Source organism: Natrix helvetica, assembly GCF_964273705.1.
Source record: "Natrix helvetica genome assembly, chromosome: 6".
NCBI classification, from domain to species: domain Eukaryota; kingdom Metazoa; phylum Chordata; class Lepidosauria; order Squamata; family Natricidae; genus Natrix; species Natrix helvetica.
In genome coordinates, this window is record NC_138553.1 from 42,911,211 (window position 1) to 42,935,642 (window position 24,432).

Below are 24,432 nucleotides of genomic sequence, written 5' to 3' on the forward strand. Positions count from 1 at the left end.
AGATGAAGTATTTAAAAAATGCAGAAAAAGAAAGTGAGAGCAAGAAAGATAGAGACAGCAAGTGCCTCTGGTCTTGCTTTGCCATTAGAATAATTCAATCCAAATATCAGGAACGCTGAAAAATAAAAATATATTTTGAAAAAAACGTATACAGAGGTCCTATATGTGTGAATGCAGAAGCAATTATTTCACTTGTAGGTGATTGCAGAATAGCAACACTGAAGTAAAAGCATTTTGTGAAATTGTGTGATGCACAGGTGTTGACGGGCTATATGTCTTATGCTTTTGGCAAATATATAAATTTAATACAGGTACTCCTTGACTTAAAGGTAAAGTTTCCCCTTGCACATATGTGCTAGTTGTTCCCATTCCAGGGGGTGATGCTCATCTCCATTTCAAAGCCAAAGAGCCAGCGCTGTCCAATGACATCTCTGTGGTCATGTGGCTGACATGACTAAACACCGAAGGCACACGGAACACTGTTATCTTCCTACCAAAGGTGGTCCCTATTTTTCTACTTACATTTTTATGTGCTTTCGAATTGCTAGGTTGGCAGAAGCTGGGACAAGTAACGGGAACTCACTCGTTACACAGTGCTAGGGATTCGAACCACCGAACTGCCGACCTTTCTGATTGACAAGCTCAGTGTCTTAGCTACTGAGCCACCATGTCCCCATAATCCTTGATTTACAACAGTCATTTAGTGACCTTTTGAAGTTATAACAGCACTGAAAAAAGTGACTTACGACCATTTTCCATGCAACCATTACAGCATCTCTGTGGTCACGTGATCAAAATTCAGGTGCTTAGGGCAACTGACTCATATTTATGATAGTTGCAGTGACCCGGGGTCATGTGATCACCTTTTTGTGACCTTCTGACAAGCAATGTCAATGGGGAACTCAGATTCACTTATTACCTGTGCTATTAATTTTAAAAAGGAAGTGGTTCACTTAACAACTATGGCAAGAAAGGTCATAAAATGAGGTGCTTAGCAACATAAATTTTGGGCTCAAATGTGATTGTAAGCTGAGGTCTACCTGTAGTAAATTAAATCTGTGTTTTTTGTAAAAAATATTTAAAATATTGTTGACTGCTGTAGCTCTCTGGAGAGATAGCAGGTGGCAGAACCTAGCTGACTGGCTGGTTTTTTTTCAAACTTTAAACAAATTTGAATACTTGGATGCAAGACCACAAGGAAATCCTGGAATTGGTACTAGCTGGGAAGTATAAAATAAACTAAAAATTTAAGGGGAAAGCATTGATAAACTTCATGTGAATTGGGTCTAAGTGCCCTTTGGGCTTGTCACTGTTAGGAGGCACATTAAACTCCAGAACACGTTCATACACCTTCATTAGGTCTACAAATTAGAATTAAATTTTATCATACAAGACAGTAATCACAGTCACAAAACAGAGCTGTGCAAGGTGTTTAAGCTACATCTGCCTTGGGTTACAATTTTAAAAGGGTATTAGAAGGATGTTAATGCTTTTCTTTCAATGATGACACATTCAGAAGCTATGTTTTATTTTGAGGACAGTGCTAGGCTCATCCTTCCTTTTTCCCTGCAAAGCAATTGGCTCATTTTTGGTTTATTACATGGTACTATCAGAGACAAATGATTTCAACAAGCAGACAATACCCAGTTTTTTCATGGGGATGCCACCATCATATTTGGAATGCCTGCCTGCTGCAATTTAAGACAATACAATTCCCTTAGGCTTTTCACATTCAGAGGCAGATTTCATGGAAATTTAACTCAATTTTGGAAGTATAATTGAACTAACAGTCTGTTCTCTCAGACAGGATGTCCCCTGTTTCATATTATGCAGGGCTGGACAGATGCCAAAACATATTTAAATTTTATTTCAAAGAATGGCTGGCTTTTTCCAAATGTAATATGTGTGCATGAATTGTCGTAGACCAGGCAGAAACATTTGATATGATTTGTTTGCTTTTCTATCTTTTATCAGTATTCACTGTGGTAGAAGAATAAGCAAGAGGTGAAAATATCTAGCAGAATGTAAACCAGCTAAAACTACTCTGTGTGTGTGTGTGTGTGTGTTTGTGTGTGTGTGTGTGTGTGTTGCAGACTTGTGTGGGGCTCTCTCTCTGTAAGCTAATGAGTATTCTTTTACAGAAAGGTGTTCTTACAGTCATCTTTCTGAAACTTTGTGTCATTATAATCCTACAACAATAAAATAATTTGCATGATATTCCCCCGATAAAACAAACACAATAAAATAAATATACCACTTTTAAGAATTACACTTTACTCTTCATAGCACAAAGTTTCTTAGGTTCCTTCCAATTGCCCATTAGAGCTCTCATGGGTCAAATGAGGAGAAAAACTCAAGAGTAAATTTTGATATTTCTCCCACTTGCACAAATCAGATTATGCTTTTTTTTTAAAAAAAAATTGTGATGCTTCTCAGTTGCTCTGAGAAGAACCACTTTTTCGGATTTCTGACTGGTTGAAGAGTATGGAACGTCATTATGAATGATATTTAAAAGCTGATGTAACAAAAATACCTGAGATACGTAAACAAGCCAATAGATGCCATTTTCTGAATTATACCTGTAGAAGTCAATTTATTTATTTAGCATATGGCATAAGTACACGAAAGCCAGGAGTCTAAATGTTATTACAGAGTAGATGTTGGCTGCCTAAGATTGCTAGTTCGTTCAGTTCACACTTGTGTGCTATCTGGGATGCACCACAGGGGGTGAACTAGGTCCACACACAAAGCAGGTAAAGATGTGGGGGAGTGTCAGCATCACCTGGGGCTTTTACTCTGCTGCTTTTCGCCTTGAATTTGGGCTGGTCCAGCACCAGTTGGTTGATTGCTTCTGACGCTAGTCCTACTAGAGTGATACCTATTTATCTACTTGCATTTACATGCTTTTGAACTGCTAGGTTGGCAGAAGCTGAGGCGAGTGATAGCTCACTCCATCACCCAGTACTAAGGTTCAAATTGCTGGAATGCAGAGAGCTGACCTTCTCTGGCCAACAATTCCAGTGGTTTTAAGCCACTGAGCCACCAAACCTCTTTGTAAATGCCAATGTGTATAGTGAAAAGAATACTGTATTTAGGCGACCAAAGATTTAATATTTCTAAAAATAAATCCTTCTCGGTATTATATGTGCAGGCATTAACTATTGTTAAATGGTTTGAACTTAATTTTTATCAGCTATAGCCACCCTGGAAGTATGGAAGCTACACTCTGAAACATATTGGGGGCAGGCACCACATCTATTCCTCTTAGACTAGGCTAAATTGTTTGAGAAATCATGAACTAAGATTTATCCCATTCAGTAATGATATTGAGTCAACCCAATAAAATTAAAAAAATGAAGAAACATAGTTTCACAGAAATATAGTTTACCAGTTGGACTTTTGTGCAAGTTTTTTTTTAAAGTTACTAGTAAAGTAACTGAGCAACAAAACAGTAGCTTCATCAGATCATAGGTTTCAAGTCAGTCTTGATATTGCATTGAATGGAATGTTACCAAGATCTAAAATTGTTTAACTTGACCATCCAGCAGGGGCAGTGATATTTTCTAGATCAAATAATAAAAAGTCAAGTTCCTGATATTAGACACACTAACAGTTTTTGCACAGACGGCGCATGATTTGGGGTTTTGCCTCGGAGGGATTATATGTGTTTGGCAAACTGTATTAAATATAGCAGTATAGATCATGTGGAAGCTTTGTCATAAATATTTTTATTTAAAAAGCATAAGAGATACAGCTCTCTGTAAATTACAAGGAGGCTCAGCCGAATGAAAGGAAGTCCTGCAGAAAATCTTGACTAGCACATTCATCACATCACAGACAAAAGATCTCATAAGAAACATAAACAGGATAAATACTCTTCTCCTTGAAAGGGAAAAACATTAGAAAGGCAACACATTAAAGTAAGACTGTTTATCAACATTCAACAATGACTGGTCAGGAGAGAAGTAATCTTATCAAACTGGCAGGTTTTGGATATTTATTTTTGTTCAGGAATATGCATCCTACTATCATCCAGATGTTTTGTATTTCAATTATTATCAACTTCAGCCAATGATAAAAAATGTAATGCAAAAACAGCTGCAGGGTATCAGGTTGCTGACTCATGGCCAGTCCATAAAAGTAGATCTCCTTTCTTGAATTTAGAATAGGATTTGAGAAGGGAAGGCAGTTAAAGTGTTTTTTTGTTAAGAAAACCAATGTTCCCAAGCACTGTTTTTAATTAAATACAGAGATAAAGGAGTCTTTCTTTGACTTAAATGGTTTTCTGATAATGATAGCCTTATTCCAGTGTTAATGGTCCCATAAACAACAATGTCAAATCAAGGATGCCCAAGTAGCTTTACCCTGATAACACATATAACAAGTAATCATTCTCCTGACATCCTTCTCCTGAAATGCTTTTGTGAACAATTTAATACATCTCAGAATGTGGACCATGAACAACTATTCTCACTGTGGATAAATATTAGATTGTGAACCCAAGTGATACGGTTATACTGTCCCCTAGAAGCCTATAACACTGCAATTATGCTTATACTATGTAAATTTGTTATGACAGGGAATGGGAATGAGGGATGGTATAGAGCTGGTTTGGTGCAAAAGTTCATGTGAGTTTAGAATTCACCCTTATGCATGGACAACACCTATTTTGCCCAAAGCAGAACCACTGTACAACAATTTAAAGGAGCATATTTAAATTCACTGAGAATGAGAACAATTAATCAGTGGAATGGTTTGCCTTCAGAAGTTGTGGATGCTCCAACTGAGAAGTTTTTAAGAAGAGATTGGGCAGCTATTTGTCAGGAATGATATTAAGTCTCAAGTGGAAGACCTCCAAGATCCCTTCTTAACTCTGCTATTCTGGTTTTCTGATATATTGTTAAATTGTGCTGGGATAGTCTCTAAGTTCACAGACATCCAATGTATCTCTGGTCTGAGCACACATTTATTGAAATTCCTTGGAAACCTTTATGGGTTTATTTGTTAATGCTCTGACCTTGGCATTCCATTTATTAGTATAATCAACACCGTTTATTGTGAGATTTCTTTTATAACAAAGGTTAATAAACTAACCAATCAATTAATCAATCTTATTTAAACAATGCAGTGAGATATTCTTCACTATATCAAAGAGCAGATGACAAAGAATACATTAGGATAAGAAACAGAAAGAAATGTTTAGCTGCAAGTCAAGAATTATTACTGAAGTGTCCTACATAATGTGGTGGACAGAGCTGCCATATTTCTTTAATGACAAAAATATTATTGGAATAATTCTGCATTATTAAAATCCCACACATTCACTAACAATATAAATAATGGCATGCAGATATCTATGGATGGAATCATTCATTAGCCCCAAGTTTTTAATCTATTTTAAGATTTTCCTTGAAAGTAGTATACCTTTCCAGGTGTGAGCTTGTTAATGGAATACTTGCTTTGCAAATAAAACCATGCATCTTAAAATCACATTTACCTTTTTAATCAATTCTTTCAGTTATTGGTGATACATTTCAGTGTTTATTTTTGTCCTATAAATCCTTACTTCCAAAACAAGAAATAATGACTTTTCCAGCAAGTATTTCAAATAATCCAGCAGGTTTCTACAATATTAAAAATGAATTAAACCTGTTGATGAGTTTACATTCTACTCTGACAAATTGCTTAAGAAGTGTACCAACACTGACTTCTGTAATTGGAGCCTGCATGATTTATGAATTTAATGCCTGACTGCTCCTAAAGTGAAGGCAATTTATTATTATTTATCTTCTAGTGGGAAAAGTGGTAGCATCTTTATCTTAACTTATTCTTGTAATATAGCTAATTATCCTTTGCCTTTTATAGACAGAAAAAAACACAAAGTTGAGATAAATTTCACTATGGCACAGAATGACAAGTTATAAGCTACACACTCACCTTAAGGCTATACTTTACAGCATATCATTAAGACGTATTTGGCAAGGTAGGCTGATGTTAGCAAGTTACAACTTAAACCATATATTTTACATCATAATATGGCTGAAAGGCTGATGCAGAAACAATAAGTATGATGTCTTTATGCTCTTTGTGCCAGAAATGAATAAATAAATAAATGTATTTGTTATTGATACTTCATTCTAGAATACTAATTTTGCAAGACAAAGAAGTAATGTTATTGATGCCATTTAGATGCCTTTTCATAAGCATTTAAACGGAACACTATTGACAACATACGTCTTCTGTTACAGTTCACATATTACATTAACCCATTATCACTAACAAATGCATTTAAACAGATAAAACTAGTACAACTATTACTTTTAAGAGGTTCTCTTATTACATCATATTTTAGATTTTAATGGCCAATAGGCTATACAAGTCAGACATCATAGGGTTGTTTACATTTCCCCTTCTGACAGTACAACTTTCTATGCTTGTGAGGAATCTCATTTTGGAAATCCCTCTTTGCTTTCCATGGAAGCTGCTGATAGACTGACAGATAGACAGACAGACATTTTTGACCACACATTATGGGAGTCCTGGTAGTGCAGTGGTTAGAATGTAGAATGTAGTATCACAGGCTAATTCTGCCCATTGTTTGATCCTGACGGGGCAGGATATTGACTCAGCCTTCTAGCTTTCTAAGTTTGATAAAATGAGGACCTAGATTGTTGGGGATAATATTTATTGTAAACTGCTCAGACAATGCTGTAAAGCACTATGAGCAGTACACAAGTCTAAGTGTTATTGCTATTGTTACCTTTTGAAATATTTCACCATTACTACTTTTTAACTTTTCCCATAAAGTTTATTCAAATTTTACTTCAAAATTATTATTGGGAAATTTAGGACACTTGTAGTATTTCAATAATATTAAGTTTACAATTGCCACTTTAAGTTTTTTTGTATTTTCATCTAGCTATCAAAATAGAATGCCTGCTTTGCATAATTCATGAGTTTTCAACAACTCTATAAAAATCGTATTCTAAACCCTTTTTTGTAACCCTTTTTGAATGTGAATAGTGTGTTTAAAATAGATTTCTAATTGCAGAAAAGTGTAGTTTCATTTTACATGCAATATAATTTGAGTCTGGGAAAGCTTCATTTACATGCTGTGAAAAAGGGACACAAAAATTGATTAGATTTTCAGCATATAACAAGGATACAATTTGTTAGAACTGACCTGAAGATAAATCCAATATCTGCAAAATTTGTTAGTCTTAAAATGATCACTAATTCATTTCTGCATCAAAGAGCGAAAAGGTACACATGCCCCAGTATCTGACATAATGATGCTACAGTGAGAAGCAAAGCTAAGTAAATAGACTCAATTCTGTATGGATATAGATATTAGGTAGGCAAATGATTTTTTTCCTTTGTTTGATTTCTCCACCTAAGACAGAGGTGGGGAACTATGGCCCCTTTATGACCTGAGGACCTTGGCGTAACCATCTCAAATGATCTAAGTGCCCGAGCTCACTTAACAGCATTGTCAAAAAGGCATTAAGAGTTGTTAAACTAATCTTGCGAAGCTTCTTCTCCGGTAATATTGAACTGCAAACTAGGGCATACAAAACTTTTGCTAGACCAATTCTTGAATACAGCTCATCTGTTTGGAACCCACACTGCATATCAGACATTAATACAATCGAACGAATCCAGAGATATTTCATAAGAAGAGTCCTCCACTCCTATTCTCGCAACAGAATACCTTATGCCACCAGACTTGAAATGTTGGGCTTAGACAATCTAGAACTTCACCGCCTTCAATCCAACCTAAACGTAGTACATAAAATTATCTACTACAATGTCCTACCTGTCAACGAATACTTCAGCTTCAACCACAACAAAGCTCGAGCACACAATAGGTACAAACTTATGTTAAACCGCTCCAAACTTGATTGCAGAACATACGACTTCAGTAACAAAGTTGTCAGTGCCTGGAATGCACTACCTGATACTGTGGTTTCTTCCCCAAAACCCCAAAACTTTAACCTTAGACTATCTACTGTCGACCAGTGTGCTTACAATCCCTGTCCTAATATTCCCTTGTATTCATATTCATTTCATTTATACATAATCATGTTTATACTTATATCTGTTATTTAATTCATGCTTGATGAAATAAATAAATAAAATAAATTATGTAAGTTGAAGTGCACGAGTCATAAAAGAGCCATAATTTCCCATCTCTGACCTAAGAAATTAGAATAAAAATCCTATATAAAGATTTTTTTTATATAATTGCATATGCAGCTATATATGAGAAAATGCAATGGGAAGTAAAAAGCAAAAAAGAATATGAAAACAGAAAGTGTGGAGATAGCCTTGGAAATCATATCTATTCTGTGACCAATTATTGTTTTTTTTCCACGTAGGTTTGTTCTTACTTAAATGATTATGGTCAGGCAATATGAAAAATCTTACGAACTTTGTCTCTTTTAAAAATTAATAAGATACTGGATTTGAACCTCCCTGTATGAATATTATTGATGAATAGTTTTATTTAATTTCCTTTTCTCTCTCTTTCCCCTTTTAATGAATATATTTTTGTATTAACATATTGCATTTTAAAATAATTTTATTTATTGTAAATTGTAAGGATCTGATATCAAATAAAGTAATATACAATAAAACTGAAAATGGTTTAAACAGATAACTACCGTATATACTTGAGTATAAGCCGACTCGAGTATAAGCAGAGACCCCTAATTTTACCCCCCCAAAATGGAAAAAGTTATTGACTCGAGTATAAGCCGAGGCTGGGAAATGCAGCAGCTCACGGTAAATTTCAAAAATAAAAATACAGGTAGATAACAATAAAATTGCTAAAAGTGTGTGTGTGTGTGTGAGTGAGACAGACAGACAGACAGAGGAACAGAGAGAGGGAGAGAGAGAGGGAATCAGAGAGAGACTGACAGAGACGAATCAGAGACGTACTTTTAACTACCTGGCAGCGGTGTTTTGCCTTGGGGGGCTCCTCAGAACATCCCAAGACTTCGGAGGGAAGTTTACAGCCCTCCCTCGGAACGCTTCGGAGGGAAGCTTCTGCAAAGGCGAGTGACAACAAGTCTCCCAGGCTTTAATTTGCCGAGCTGTGCGCACGCGCCTGTTTTCCACGGCGTGGAGCAGCGGCGAGATTCTGCGCGGCGAGCGATAATTCCAGGGGCCATCCGGGAAGATGAGGAACGCGAGGGGGGACCCTGCCCCCCCCCACTGATGGCCCCCAGAATCATCGCTCGCCCCCCAGAATCTCGCCGCTGCTCCAAGCCGTGGAAAACAGGCGCGCGCGTACAGCTCGGCAAATTACAGCCTGGGAGACTTGTCACTCGCTGGGGTTATGCAGAAGCTTCCCTCCGAAGCCCGAGAGGAGGGAGGGAAGTGGGCGCCCGGCACACAGAAGAGCCGCATTAAAATGTTTAAAGAGCCACATTTTTTTTTTGTTCACTGGAGTATAAGCCGAAGTGGATTTTTCAGCCCAAAAAGTGGGCTGAAAAATTCGGCTTATACTCAAGTATATACGGTATTTAGTTTCAAGAATATCTATCTATCTATCTATCTATCTATCTATCTATCTATCTATCTATCTATCTATCTATCTATCTATCATCTATCCATGTATCTATATTGTAGAGATTGACAGCACCACCACCCCTTCGGGCATGCAGATTTGTCCTGCAGAGACATAGCTAGCCTGGGCCAAATGCTGAGGAGTGCGGCAGAGCTGCTTCAAGCCATAATAGACATGGACATGAGGAACAAGCTGGACCGGTTACAAGATCACAGGCAAAACAACAAATGAATCTGGTTGATATATCAAATGTGTCTGTGAGGCAGAGGAGCAATGGTGTGTGGGAGGAGGCCAGAGACAATGCCGTTAAAGTAACATCAGATAGCTCCGCGTCATTCCCTGGGGAGGAGCAGCCCAACCCGTGCGCAATAGGAGAGGAAGCAACAGGAGTTAAGCCTCCATCGATTAACATGTCTGAAGCAAAAACGACAGAGCTAATTACAGATGGGAGGCAGGTGGATGGGTCTATCACACGTGCAATGGCCAAATTGATCAATGATGCATAAAGCCAAATATCTCTTCAATAGTAGTTTTTACACTCTGACAATGTTATCAGAAGCTAACGAAAGCTAAGTGGATAATTTGTTTTATATGGAATGGAATGGAATGGAATGGAATGGAATAGAATAGAATAACAGAGTTGGAAGGGACCTTGGAGGTCTTCTAGTCCAACCCCCTGCTTAGGCAGGAAACCCTATACCACTTCAGACAAATGGTTATCCAACATCTTAAAAACTTCCAGTGTTGGAGCATTCACAACTGCTGAGGGCAAGTTGTTCCATTGATTACAGTAATTGTTCTAACTTGAAATTTCATGAAATTTCTCCTTAGTTCTGATAGTGATAGGATACACACATACCGAGTCCATATCCTATCAGTAACAAGCATGTGCTATTAATGGATGAGTTATTTTAGAGTAGCGATTTCCAACTTTTTGGGCTTGATGGGCATATTTGGGAACATTGTTAAGTACTTCCACAAAATAACTATTTAGCAGGCTTGTTCATTGACAAATGGCTAACATGGATAAATGCATCAGAGTGTAGGCTAGTCTGAAAAATTAGAAAACATACAACAAGCTGATGGCAAGTTGCTTTTGTAACTGTTTACATGAAAATAATATGGATGTAATAGATTTCTCATATTCTGTGGAATATGAATTAATAAACAGTTGCATAACACTGCAGAATAAAAGCGTATGGATAATACATAGCTAGTTCCCCCTTAAATCAAGACATTTTATGAGAATCTAATCTTTTTGGTTGCTGTCAGGAGGCTTGACAGTGGACAATCCCTGTTGTCCGCAGGCTGAACTTTATTTGAGGGAGCTTGGCTTATTAGCCACCATACCCAGGTACCACTCCTGAAGGACTGGGTACAGGCATTCTTAACTGTCATTTTGTAAGAAAGTTGTTTTTGTTTGAGGTCTAAATACATCTTTGATTGTGGAGGCGAAGGCAGAAAATCCATACTTTGCAATATGCCAACTTCTGACTACTATTTGATTTACTTCCCCACCCCCACCCCCAATCAGGTCAAGATCTAAATGGGGAGTTATCTGCAAAGTGGTGGCATAGATGCAGGATGGCTAAGATTATCAGCTGAAAATTAAAGCTACAAGGAGAACCTTCAACAAATACCATGAAAATGTGACCGAGCTGTGAAATATTAACCAGCTGACAAAACATATAACATATAGTTAATAAGAATGATGGGGAAAGTGCTTAAAGAATCAGTGTTAAACATGCCATGTCACTGATGCATGCAACGTTTTCATATGGTCATTTGTAGAATATGGATGAAATTGTTCAGATAATTATTATTATTATAAATAAGAAAAAGAGAGAAATGAAAAAAGTTCATATGATCAATAGTAGTCATCTCTATATGAATCTGACAAAATGGAGAGCTGAGAAAAACCAGGGGCAGCCTACTGGCGTCTGGCAGCTATCCAGACTTTCGAATTCATAATTTTCTTCAAGTTTCTGGCTGGACTGAACTAATGGTAGTTCCTTCTACCACTTATTAAGTGGCAACAAGGGATATATTTGTATGCCTATGTTTTACATGTCAAATTGAGGTCCCATGATAGATTAGCATACTATTTCAAATTATAGAAAACACAGGCCTATAAAATCTTATTATATGATTAAATTTGAATCTGTAGGGTCAAATTAAATGTTACCTGAAGCTGAATCTAATAGGTATAGGTATTGCTATAGATCAATATTTTGTATTTGTTAGACTTTAACACATTATACCAATGAAAATAAATGGATCAATGATCAATTATAGACAGAAACATGGATCTGATTAGATCTAAGGATTAGATTCCTTATTTTTGCCCTTGAATAAATTTAAATTAAAATACAACTTTAAAAAACTACATCTGTACTCACTTTCATTTGGAGGAAGGTTTAAGATTCCTGTTCTCCATCTGAATTTGCCTGTTGCAGCAAATCACTTTATCTTTCATTCAGAGACAAAGCATATTAGCTTTGGATTATATTAGCTAATGGAGTCCAGGTGTTCAATTTAATTAAAGATTAAACAAGCAATTTATATCCAATGGGGCATTTTTTGCTTGTAGAGATAATTTTCATCAACAGTAGTAAATAGTTTCTGTAAGTAGCAGGGCATGATTTGTTTTGAGCTTTCATTTAATGTACTTTAATTAAATGTAAGACATGAATGTATTTACTGCTAAAATGGAACTCTCTGGACCTATTTGAAAATGGATGTATTCAGGGCTACTAGAAAGTTCAGAAGCCACTAGATGGCAATAAAGACATGCAGAAAATCATTTTCTTTTTTTACCATCTGGGACTTGATTGTCTGTAGTTGGAGCTTTAGTCCATCTTCAACTGGAAAGATTTGAACATATTTTCAAAACTATGCTCATGTGAAGAAACTCTAGATTATTAGCCTTCAGGATCTTAGGTTCTTTTACAAAGCTAGACAAGAAGGATTTGGAAATATTTGCTTCTACTGTTAACCTAACTTAGACTTGCTAATTGTGTTATAGTTTGAGATGAGTGGAACAAGCTTGTTTTAAGGTTACTGTAACTGAGTCACTAGATATTCAAAAAGAGGTATATTATATATACAAGGTTGATTTTATAAATTAATCCAGACAGTTCTCCAAGAAAATATATTATGGATACTTAGTATATACTAAATCATGGAACATTACAACTCTCTGAATCAAGGAAGCACAGTATCTTTTGTTCCATGCGGATTAATATAATGCAAATTGATCTACTTTAAATTCTTCTGCTTGTAGCGGTAAGCCCATATACAGATAATTACACTATATGGATTAGAAATAAGAAAATGGACATTGCTTGAGCAAGTTAAATGAAGTTTTAATTAATGACTCAGTTTTCATGGACTAGATTGGGAACTCATTTTAAAATAGATTCATATGTAGACATTTAAAATTTAATAACTCTACAAGAAATGGGAAGAATTGTGTGTGTGTTGTTTGCTGCCAAAAAAGCCAGTGTAGTCCTAGGCTGCATCAACAGAGGAATAACAAAACCATGTAAAGTATTAGTATTGCTATATACTGCACTTGGAATATTGCATCCAATTTTGATCATCATGATATAAAAATATTGAAATTCTAAAAAGAATACAGAGAAGAGCAACAAATGTGATTACAGTACTAAAAGCAAAAACATATGATGAACGTTTGCAAGAGCTGGGTAAGTCTAATCTAACAAAGAGAAGGGCTACTGGTGACATGATAGCAATCTTCCAATATTTGAGGGGCTGTCATACAGAAGAGGGTGACAACCTATTTTTCAAAACACCTGGGGGCAAGACTTGAAGTAATGGATGGAAATTTACCAAGACACATCCATCGTAGAAGTAAGAAGAAATTTCCTGACACTGAGAACAATTAATTGGTGGAATGAGTTACCTTCAGAAGTATTGAATACACCAACATTGAAGGTTTTGAAGAAGAGATTGGACAGTTCAGAATGATATAAGGGTTTCCGGCTTGAGCAGGGGGTTAATAATAATAATAATAATTTATTAAATTTCTAGACCGCCCCTCTCCCCGGGGGGAATCGGGGCGGTGTACAGGAATAAATTTAAAAACATACAAACAATCATATACATAGCTAAAAGTCAAATTAAACAACCCCTGTACGAATTTATAAAAATTAAATACATTAAAAAACAGACCCTAAAAAATTTAGAAATAAAACTGAGGTGGGAAGATGTAATTAGGCCAAGCCGGCTAGCTGGAATAGGTGGGTTTTAAGTCTCTGACAGAAGGAGCGGACTACAGGACCTCCAAGGTCACTTCCAACTGTTATTCTGAATTCTTTTTCAAGTGTTTCAAAATCGGGAATTTCCAAATAATTATAGGAAAGCACTTTTCTTCCTTTTGTAGGGATCCATCTGATGCTGTGTATGATTTGTACAAACAAAACAAAAACATATTTTCAAGGCATTCAAAATGTGGTTCTATCAACTAACCTGGACTCTTGACAGTATTCATGGTTAACTTGAAAATAGGATGTTATGAATGTCCTTGGCAGCTATTTTATGTTACTGATGTTGTTTTCTAAATTTTGCTTGTTTTATTTGTTATTTACTTTTTAATTGTCAGCTGCCCAGAGTCATTGTATGAAATGAATAGCTATATACATTAATAATAAATACATATCTTTGCCTTTAGAATCTAAAACCATTACAGTATATATCAGCACTGGAGTCAATAATATTCAAACTATATTGACAGTTCAAGGAACATAGTTGAATTTGAAGGCAACTTTTTGTTCCTACTTTTAGAATTTGTAGGACTTCCACTTTCTGAGTGGCTTTCAGTTATGTTGTAAGTCAATAACAATATTTTTAGCTATGGAAGATATTTTGGATGGTCATTTGAAAGAACAGTAGTTACTTGATTCTGTGTATATACTAGGGAAGTAGGATATTAAAAAACAATCTAATGCATATTATTTGGTTACAAAGCAGATACTTGTAATGATTGTTTTACAATATTTTTTGTTGGGTCCCAGGACCCATAGGTATTATGGGGAATGAAAAAAGAGATTATACAGCTAGGGAGGATTTGTTTACTTCTGATGTGGATGTTCCTTAACTCTTTTGGAGATCAAATGCGGACTTAAATGGGGGTTCAGAAATAAATAACAGTGGGGAAAAAGACATGCTGAAAGACACTTTATTTCTGCACTGATTTGGATGTTTTTTTGGGTGGGGTTGATTGTCAGGATCAGGTGAAGCACATTAGTATTTTCAGAGCCATTCTAGGTGTATAATACATTAAGGTTGAGCCTCTACAGAGGGGAAGCGGTACAATAGATGATGTTTGTGGAGCAGAAAAAAAACCCTCATTCATATTCTTTGATACTCCTGATATTATAATAATGATAAAAATAAGGACTTTCTACGTTGTGTATTTGAATTCTTTCTTAACTACTGAAGCTACTTTGCCATTCTTGAGAATAATTTGATGGCATTCCAGGAGTTATGATTTTTTGGAGGATTAATGGAATGTAAAGATTGTTTTGATAAGCAAAAATAACAGCAGTAAACTGGTGATGAAGTTTGCTTTGCTTTGCTATTTCTCTCAGGAAAAAGATGAGCTTAAATGTGCCAACCTTTTCCCACACCAGCATATCAAACTGTATTAAATAAGGAGATTTGCCAAGGGAGCATACTCAAACAAACAAAATCCTTTGTGAGACAAGGAGTCAGAATGCAATTTTGTGGCCAAATGCAAGGGTAATCCCAATTCCTCTGATTTATACTACATACTCAGGCATAACATCTGAATAGAAGTATTCTGGATATAACACCAAGCTTTACTATCAGGATTTTATATGCCACTCTGCTTAATATTAGCTTGTGCAGAACCAACAATGTCTTGGAACTGTTTTGTATACCTACTTTGTTGACATTGCCCAGAAAGTCGGCAATTCTATTTAAATTAAAAGAATTGGATGTGGGAGGAAGAATGTGTCATTTCTATCTTCATAAGGGAGAATCTGATCCCCTGCTGTGTTTCCAATATGCTCCCCACTTTCTTCTACATATTTTTTCCCCTTTTCTTCACGAAACAGCAGCTTCATTTCACATCCATTTTTTTCATACTCTTTCACATCTTCCCACTCAGAGATATACACAAATGCAACTCTACATTATTTTCTTCTGCTGATAATGGATTTCTCTGGTGACAGCAAGTGCTGCCAAATATGTGGGTAACATTTAGTTTACGTTCAAACTGAATTCTTCACCTCTATCATGATGTACAACTTGCTCAGTAGAAAAACTGAAAAAAGCAATTTTGTGTCCATTATAAAATAACTTGCTTATTCCCCCACCCTATATAGAAGACCTTGCAGTTTATTCACAATAACTTGCATGAAGATTTCCAAAAGTAGTCTTGGAAGCTAAGAGATGACTTCACTATTAAGGAGGGAGGTTGACATGTAAAAAAGACACTGTTCTGGAAAAATGTATATTGAAAACATACACACACACCTCACAATTCTAATTTCCTTGGGCAATGTGCTAATTTATACTTCAGGTGTCTTATTTACATTTCTTGTGTTTCCTACTCTTCTGTAATATCTGACAATTTAGGCTATGAAAAGGCAAAATTACTCTGAACTTTTTAATGCTACATTGATCAATTGCTGCCCTTGCTTTAGAATAACGAGGCTTGTTGTTATAAAGAGAACATAGCTAGAATTACATATTTTTACCACTATGTTTTTAAAAACGGTTTTCTGTAAAAGGATTTATAGGAAAGATTTATACAATCTGAAGAGAAACCATCACCTAAGCAAGCAAATATACAGTTTTCTATTTCAGTCAATTATATAATCATAGAAAATATATAGTAATAATTATTTTCATTATTGAAATAGTTATAAAAACAATGATGTTTTGTATACAAACATATTGATATTCAAGCTTTATAAGTAAGATTTTGCTAATTCGCTAGCAAATGAACTGCTGCCCTTTAGTGCTGGCCATAACACAATATTGGTTACTTTAGTGGAAATAGTTGGATATTGATCAGACAGCAAAATAATACACATAAAATTCCAGCAGCCAATCTTCCATATACACTGAAATGGGATGTGATAAAATTGGAATGAATATTTCTGTAAGATAACATTATGTGACATTGTAGAAAAATATGGCACCATCTCTGTCCCTCTAGTATTAGATGAACAATATATTGAGAAAGAGGACTATTTTATAACTGCCTACCAGAACTGCTAAAAGCAAGACATTAAACCAACCCAGTCAAAAATTCCTATGCAACATTGGCATTAAAATAGATGATCATGGTAAACCTTCTATTCAATTACAGGTAACTGTATTTTAGAACTGAACATTTCCCCACATTTCTTGATTGGGTTTTCAGTATTGCAATGTATTGAAGCATTGGAACAAAACACTGGGTCTAATTTCTGTGCTGCTCTTGATAAGCATAGGTGAGGATAGGACAGACGTGATGTATATCCAATCTATTCAAAACTCACATTGCTGATTTAGCTGTCATATTGCATATACATTTCATTCCTGCGTATTAACAATAACTCACATATTCTAAGAACAAGAAACCATTAGGCATTGCTGTGCAGTGCTTCAGCTTTTAATTGTAAGACATGTTTTGTAATGTGTGGGAGTGCAAACTCAACATGTCCAGCTTTAATGAGGTACAGACTGGTGTTTATGTTCTTGCATGTTCTGGAGCACCTCTTGGAATTGAATTGGAAGCTTGCATGGCCCCATTATTAAAAAGCATATCAGGTACATTTGCTACTATATGCTTCCTGCCATCAACTTACCTGATAATCCTCCCACGTCCATCTTCTTCAGATTCTTTGCTTCTAAGATGACAACAGTCAGCTTGCCAGCAGTAGGCACATAGCGGAGAGAGAAACAGATGTCACCTAGCTTCTCTTGCTGCAACAAAGCAAAGGGAACTGTAAGTAGATATATATCAGTATATTGCTTAAAACCAAAGGTTGACACATTTATTTTCTAAAACACTCTTGTAAAATAGTGACCTCTATGTTAATCTGTTAAGAAAACAAGGTATCTCAACATTCATGAAGTGCTTTGTTATAGCCTGAAGCAATAACTAGAAAAAAAAATCTGCTCTTATTTCTTATCAGTTCTTGTGATATTATACCTGTTAAAAATATTGGTAAATTCAACATTCAATTTTTGATTTATAAGTGGAGTCTTTCCTACTTCTGTAACAATGAGAAAACAAATGCCTGTGAATATATATTTATTTAATTAAAAGCAACTGTTAAAACTTTAATCTCCTTGCAGATGAAACTGGTGTATTACATTTTCAAAATTTATAAACATGGAAGATTTTGTATGTAAAAAAAGATCTCAATATTAATCCTGCTCAAACATTATATTTGAATTGAACTTAGAAATAAAGGTTCTGTGCCAAACTCAGTTTCAGGTAACACAAAATTATCTTCAACACATTAGACCAGGGGTGTCCAAACTTGGGAACTTTTAAGACTTATGGACTTCAACTTCCAGAATTCCCCAGCCAGCCATGCTGGCTGGGGAATTCTGGAATTTGAAGTCCACAAGTCTTAAAGTTCCCAAGTTTGGACACCCCTGCATTAGACCATTGTTTCTCACCTTTGGCAATTTTAACATGTTTGAATTTCAGCTCCTAGACTCCCCAGCCAGCCAACTGCACTAGACATAATTCATCATCCTATTGATCTAGATCTTATTGTTTATAATAGATCTGAGTAACAATTTGAATTGTGGAAATACATTTTCATTAAACTTAATATTACAGAAATATTAATCAGTTCTTCCAATAATACTGTACCGAGGCTATATCTAAAAGCCAGACAATTTGAGAATCAGATATTATATCTAGATCTTTAATTTTATTTTATTTTCACCTTTCAATGACTGTAGTTATTTTGTCTCTCACATTTGTTTCAAATATGTTAAATATACTAATTCCATAGCAATTCCTAATAGAAAATGGAGTCATGACTTCTCAGTAAGGCAGCTGATGCCTGACTCATTTCAAATTTGTATTTTTCTGCATCCACAAATGTGTTAATTGTTAGCTCACTGCTTGCTGCTGTAAATTATTAGCAACCCTTTTAGCACAAATATTAGATTAGTTGCGATAGTCATCAGCACATCATTAGTTTTGTTGTCAGAAAACAGTGAACTGTACTGAGCCTTGTTATATTCTGAAATAAACTGAACAGTTTTGAAAGATAAAGTATCAGTTATAATTTAGCAAACAACACAAGAGTTGCCCAAATAGACACAATGGTCTCTTCCAAATGTCAACATGAGTTCAGAGGTCAACTAAATATATGAGAATTTTCTATGGTTATGATGAACAATATTGCATTACTAAAGGCATTCAGCACACAGAGGTTATGCAGCCACTGCAAAATGACAAAAGCTTTTTATTAAATGCAAAAATAAGTATATCTGAGGCTGGAATGATAAGAACAAGAAGAAACTTCATGCTGCTCAGTAATGATCATTAAAAGAGTCTGCTGCTGTGATCTTAGATCTATGCTACTTTAGTGGGGTAAGAATATTACTTTAAAAACCCCTACAGAATCAGGTTAAGCTTAAACAACTCTGACTAGGCATTTTAGGCCTCTGATCTTTCTTTGACAGATAGCTCTCATTAAATACACTCATTATGAAGTGTAGTATAATTACACAATTACCTTGGGGAATATGATAATAAACCTCCTTGAAGACAATTTTCTGTATGCTAGAAGACAACTACATAAAAGGACAGATAGGAGTCTTCAATATCTTAAGGTAAGGGTGTGCCACTGAATCAGGTCTCATCTCCTAAGGACAGTTCTCAGTTTCTGTCTAATTTTGCCTAATAGGTTTAAGTACAGCCAGGTTGAACATTACCTGATAATACTGATATTAATCATAAATACAAGCCGCCAACAAAGCCTGCTTCCATACTTTTCAGGTATCAGCTAAGGCTGGAGTATCTCATTGGATATACAACTTTGAACTCTCATAAATGGCTACTGTTTGAGACTTCCTATGGAAAATGGCAGACTGAAGAGATTGCCTGAAGTGGCAACCCACACCTAGCTATGTTTTGGGGGCACAGGCAGGTTTTCTGGAGCAGAAGAATTCTTTGGATGTTAAGGAAAATCCAAAAAATTAACCCGCAAGTGACCCGCAAGTCCTCCAGACAGCCAGTGTTTGCGAGATAAATCGAGAGAATATAGACAATAGAAAAATATAGAAAACAACCTCATGTGTACAGTATTTTGTTTTTTGTAGGTATCTGTAGTGAGGGGTTTCCTGAAAATACTATTTTTTGCCTGAAAACCAAAATTAGAAACTATTTAGTACAGTCACAATTAGGAAACATATTCTTTAGTACCAGCCCTCTTCAAATCAGTACTTTCTGAATTCTTAAGTACTGTATTCTCTGAATATTTAAATATTCATAATCACTGCTTTGCTACCTTGCAAATGCCCCCTATGGTTGGACTTCCATCCTGCATTTCAGATTTTCCTACTGCATCTTCTGAGCACAACCAAAAGAAGATGCAAAATCTTATTTCTAATGTTGCTTTATCAAGTACCAATCACCATATCTTCACCATGGCCTTTGGAGACAATAAGCCCTGTTCTTTCTTTCTGTTCCCCTCTAAGTTAGTTTTGTTTACCATTGTTGTTCTTGTGTTGTATTTGTTTTTTCTGTGGTTCTTTATTTGTAAATGTTTTAACAGGTGTAAGCAGCCCCAAGTGACTAGGAGTTGGATGACATATCCATTTAATAAATTATTATCAAATATTATCAAATTAAGTGCTTAGAATATGGTATGCTCTATCTGTTTATATAATCTATTAAAATTATGTGGTGGTTAATATGCTGATATAAAGTCATGTACTTGTGATTTTCAATGATAATTGAAAATCCCTGCCAGATTAAGGAACAGAGAAATGTCTCTCTAAGGGTGATTATTTCACAGAGATATGTTATTGTTATTATGATTAACTTTCATTTTCAGATATAATTTAGTTTAGCCAATTGCTGGGATCACTGGATGGAAACTTCCATCTGGTGTTAGAATGGTCCTACTGGGAGGTTCACCGGGGTTAACGTCTTTCTTTTGAATGTTCAATTGCCAATCAATTCAATTGCTCCTTCTGCTTTAAGCAGCCTGATAATATACATAAAATTGCTCCCACTGAACAGAACATAAATGAATTCAAAGCTTTAATAGATCACACCAGAATAATTTTCTTCTTTACAAGAAAAGGTCAGTTAAAACCCACTGAGCCAGCAACTGTTCTGTTAGCTAAAGGCTCCAAGTGATTAACATTTTGACAAAGATTTTTTTTAACCTTCCCTATCCATATTCATTTTAATAAAAGGCAGAGACAACAATAAACAACAAAAAACCATAAGATTCTCATTTATTTTATTGTCCTTAGGACTACGATTCACCCGGGTGTTTATGATTCTTTGTGAACTGACAAACAACAAAATATTTAATCAGAGCTTCATTTTTAGTGCCAAACAGGTCTTCTATATATTTTTTCAGTAGATATTTGTAATGTCCTCATTTTTTCATAAAGTGTTACTTCTTTTCTGTAACTTTCTTAAAGCAATCCATCCCTATTTTATTGCTCCTTTTACTTTATTCTCATTGCAGCTATTTATCTCTTCTTGTTCTTCTGTAGGTCTCAGGATCAAACTTCTGTCTAGCCAACATTTTTCCTTTCTGTTTTTAATGTGTCAGCAGACAGCCATTTTCTTTAACTTTTAGAACCCTTGATTTTACTTGCAAATCTTTAATTGGGTTTAAAATTTCAGTCCAGAGTTCTTCAGACACTCTATATAATTTAATCCATTACACATATTCTTTACCTACACAAGATATTCATATGGATTTTTTTAAAAAATATATAATGATAAGATGTTACAAGTTATCATACTGTATAACCATTCAATATTTACCTCCAATGCATCTTTGATTGGAGCATGAACATGGCCTCAAATTGAGATAATTTTACCATAGTTTCGATTGAACCAAGCACTGATGTTGACATCATTTCCTTAATGACAATTTCTACAATGGTTTTCTAGTTGACAACAGAAAAGCTAAGTATTTCTGATGTGAAGTGATCCATTCTAGTACATTTCAAACAGGTGATTCTAGGAATGCTCAATGTAAGTATTTCTGTTCCAGGAATACATGATTTTCCAGCATTAAGCTTTCCATTCACATCCAGGAACATCAGCAATTGGATGTTATTTGGATTTCCCCTCTTCTTTTTTCTTAATAGTTCATTACATACTTTCTAACCTGGGAACTTGTCTTCTAGTTTCAGATTCACATTGTCCTGCATGTAAATGCCCATTTGGTTTTCTTGGCAGAATAATGGAACATGATGTTAGCTACTTTTACAGGTATTGTTTTTATACTTTTATGAACATAAACTTACTATTGATACTAACAAAATCATTATTTTATAACTTTCTTTTTTTAGGGACAGCACAACTTCAAGACTATAAAAAAGAGGCACAATACAAGGAAGGAAAAGCACAAAAACAAACAAAGCAAAAGATGAAATAAATGCACCAAATGAACAGCTTCCTTGATATATTTAGTTTGGTTGGGTCTAGAGGAAAAGGAGAAATGTTGCCAATGGAGATAAAGGTAGGAGGTGACACGAGCAGATAACAATGGGAAATTATAACCCATTTTATAGTTATGACTGTATCTTCAAGAGACTCTCTAATTCTTTTTTTTTTGTATGATAAACAGATTGTTAAAATAAAATACTGACTCTGCCAACTTGTTGAATTCAGTGCTAGTGATGTCTAAATAGCGAGGGCACTTATTTGTAAAGCAATATATACAAGCAAGAATTGTGCCAATTGACTGCCTATAAAGAATAGTTGTTCATTATGATCATAATAGTTTGAGTAATTCATCTATCTGCCATATTGTTCTAGTATTATTCATAACAATTTATACAATGTCTGGAAAACATATCTACCAAAGCCTGACCAGGTAAAAAAAAGTAGACCGATGGGAAAAAAGAGAGCTAAACATGACTATTATCAGTTGAAAGTACTACATTTTAGTCATCAGTTTCCAAATAAATGCAATCAGTTATCTCTCCCAGAAGCTTGGCAAAAAATACTGAGGATGGAACAATATACACTTTATTTTTAAGAAAAGCTTTTAAAGAAAGACCTTAGACATTAAATTGCTTTCTTTACTTTTTCTTCCTTTTGCGGGGGCGGGATTAAAAGCTTAATATCCTCATTTCCTAAGTCAAAAAGAGAAAAGTTGATTTGCTACATTAGAAAAAGCAGAGAAAATAAAGAATCAGTTGAACTAATTCTCCAAAAGTATCTGCATGTTCCATTTCCATTGACTTTCTCAAATACACATATTCTTCTATCCAACAACTTGCTATGCTTTAATTACTGAATTTCACATCATTTTACTACTCAACTTTTTGAATTTTTATCCAATCTTCTTACTAATTGACTCTACATTTATGCAAGCCATTGTGCAAAACACAATTAATTTAATTTAAAATGAATGAGCTATCAATATTAGCCTTGACGGCATGGAAAACCTATTAATGATAACATGTTGCAAGTCTGAATTGCAGTTTCTGCACACAACATACATATCTACATAGATACCATTCTATTCCCTTTCAAACTGAGAACAATAAGCCAAATAAATTAAAGGCACGCATGCAATAAGAAGGAAACATTCTAAAATCTAATTTTATAGCAAAATAATCACTATACCTTTCCATACATTCCTATCCTCATAACTAGTCTTTGTTTACACAATCTTTCTAATCCCTCCTGTTTCAGGATCATATCAACTCCATTAAAACATAACTTTTTCTTTTGCCTCCTTCCTCTAAATCTATTAATTCTTCTTTCATGCGTTATTTGACCATTTGACCATCCTTCATTTTCTCTATGAACAAACCGCTTCAATGTACTCATTTCATTCATTCATTTTTGTATTGACTTTAATTCTTATACATTCTTGACTTTCCTCTTTTTGTTTTAATAATAAACATATTTGCATTAGATATTGCCTTCCTACTGCATTCTACTTATTTTTAGGTCTTGTCTGACATATCAAAGTGCTTATCCTCATGTAACAAAATAGGCAAAAGCAGAGATATTTTTTACTGTAAAATGTGAATAATAACACTCTCTTTAGATAGTATGGGATTATAAAACATGATTACCTTCCCATAATTATGTACAAGTATATGGTGATTTTCACAAGGTTAAAGGTAATCTATCTTTTATTATATCAGTTGAAAAGAAGCAATAATTGGTTGCCCTTGCCTGATCTTTAAGAACCCTCTTGCCTAAAGCTGTATATTCATTTAAAACTTACTTAATGCATTTCATATTATCAAGAGATTGCCTTGGAATCTTAGAAGTAATTGGAAACTACTTCTGAAGAGCTGAAAAAGCAAAGTCCAGAATCTCAGAAGCAAGGTAATATGTCTTTTATGGCCAGATCTATAGGAAGAGATCTTTCTTATCTGTACTTTTACTAATGGCACCTATCTCTACTAAGCAACTCAAAGCAGAGTAAAATAACACAAAGGATTTCTTTTGTCCCTTAGTTTAGATTTTGGATCCATCTCAATGCTAAAACCAAAATGAAGTGTTGAAACATAAACTATGTTAATTAGATATAATAGTACAATAGAGATTAGGAAACCTGCTCAATATATAGCTTCCCTGTTCATTTGTAAATTGTTTTATTAGATAAACACACAGAGAAATACACACATGTAAG

The 24,432-nt window shown here is 35.0% G+C and overlaps 1 protein-coding gene across 1 annotated transcript in view; it reads right to left on the reverse strand.

Annotated features, from left to right (window-relative positions):
* The window catches only part of SYT1 (synaptotagmin 1), a 317,356-nt gene that overhangs the window by 43,065 nt on the left and 249,859 nt on the right, over positions 1 to 24,432 (reverse strand). Inside the window, exon 8 of the mRNA XM_081958585.1 lies at positions 17,416 to 17,533. Coding sequence (XP_081814711.1) covers positions 17,416 to 17,533 — 118 coding nt within the window. The remainder of the gene's footprint in view (positions 1 to 17,415; positions 17,534 to 24,432) is intronic.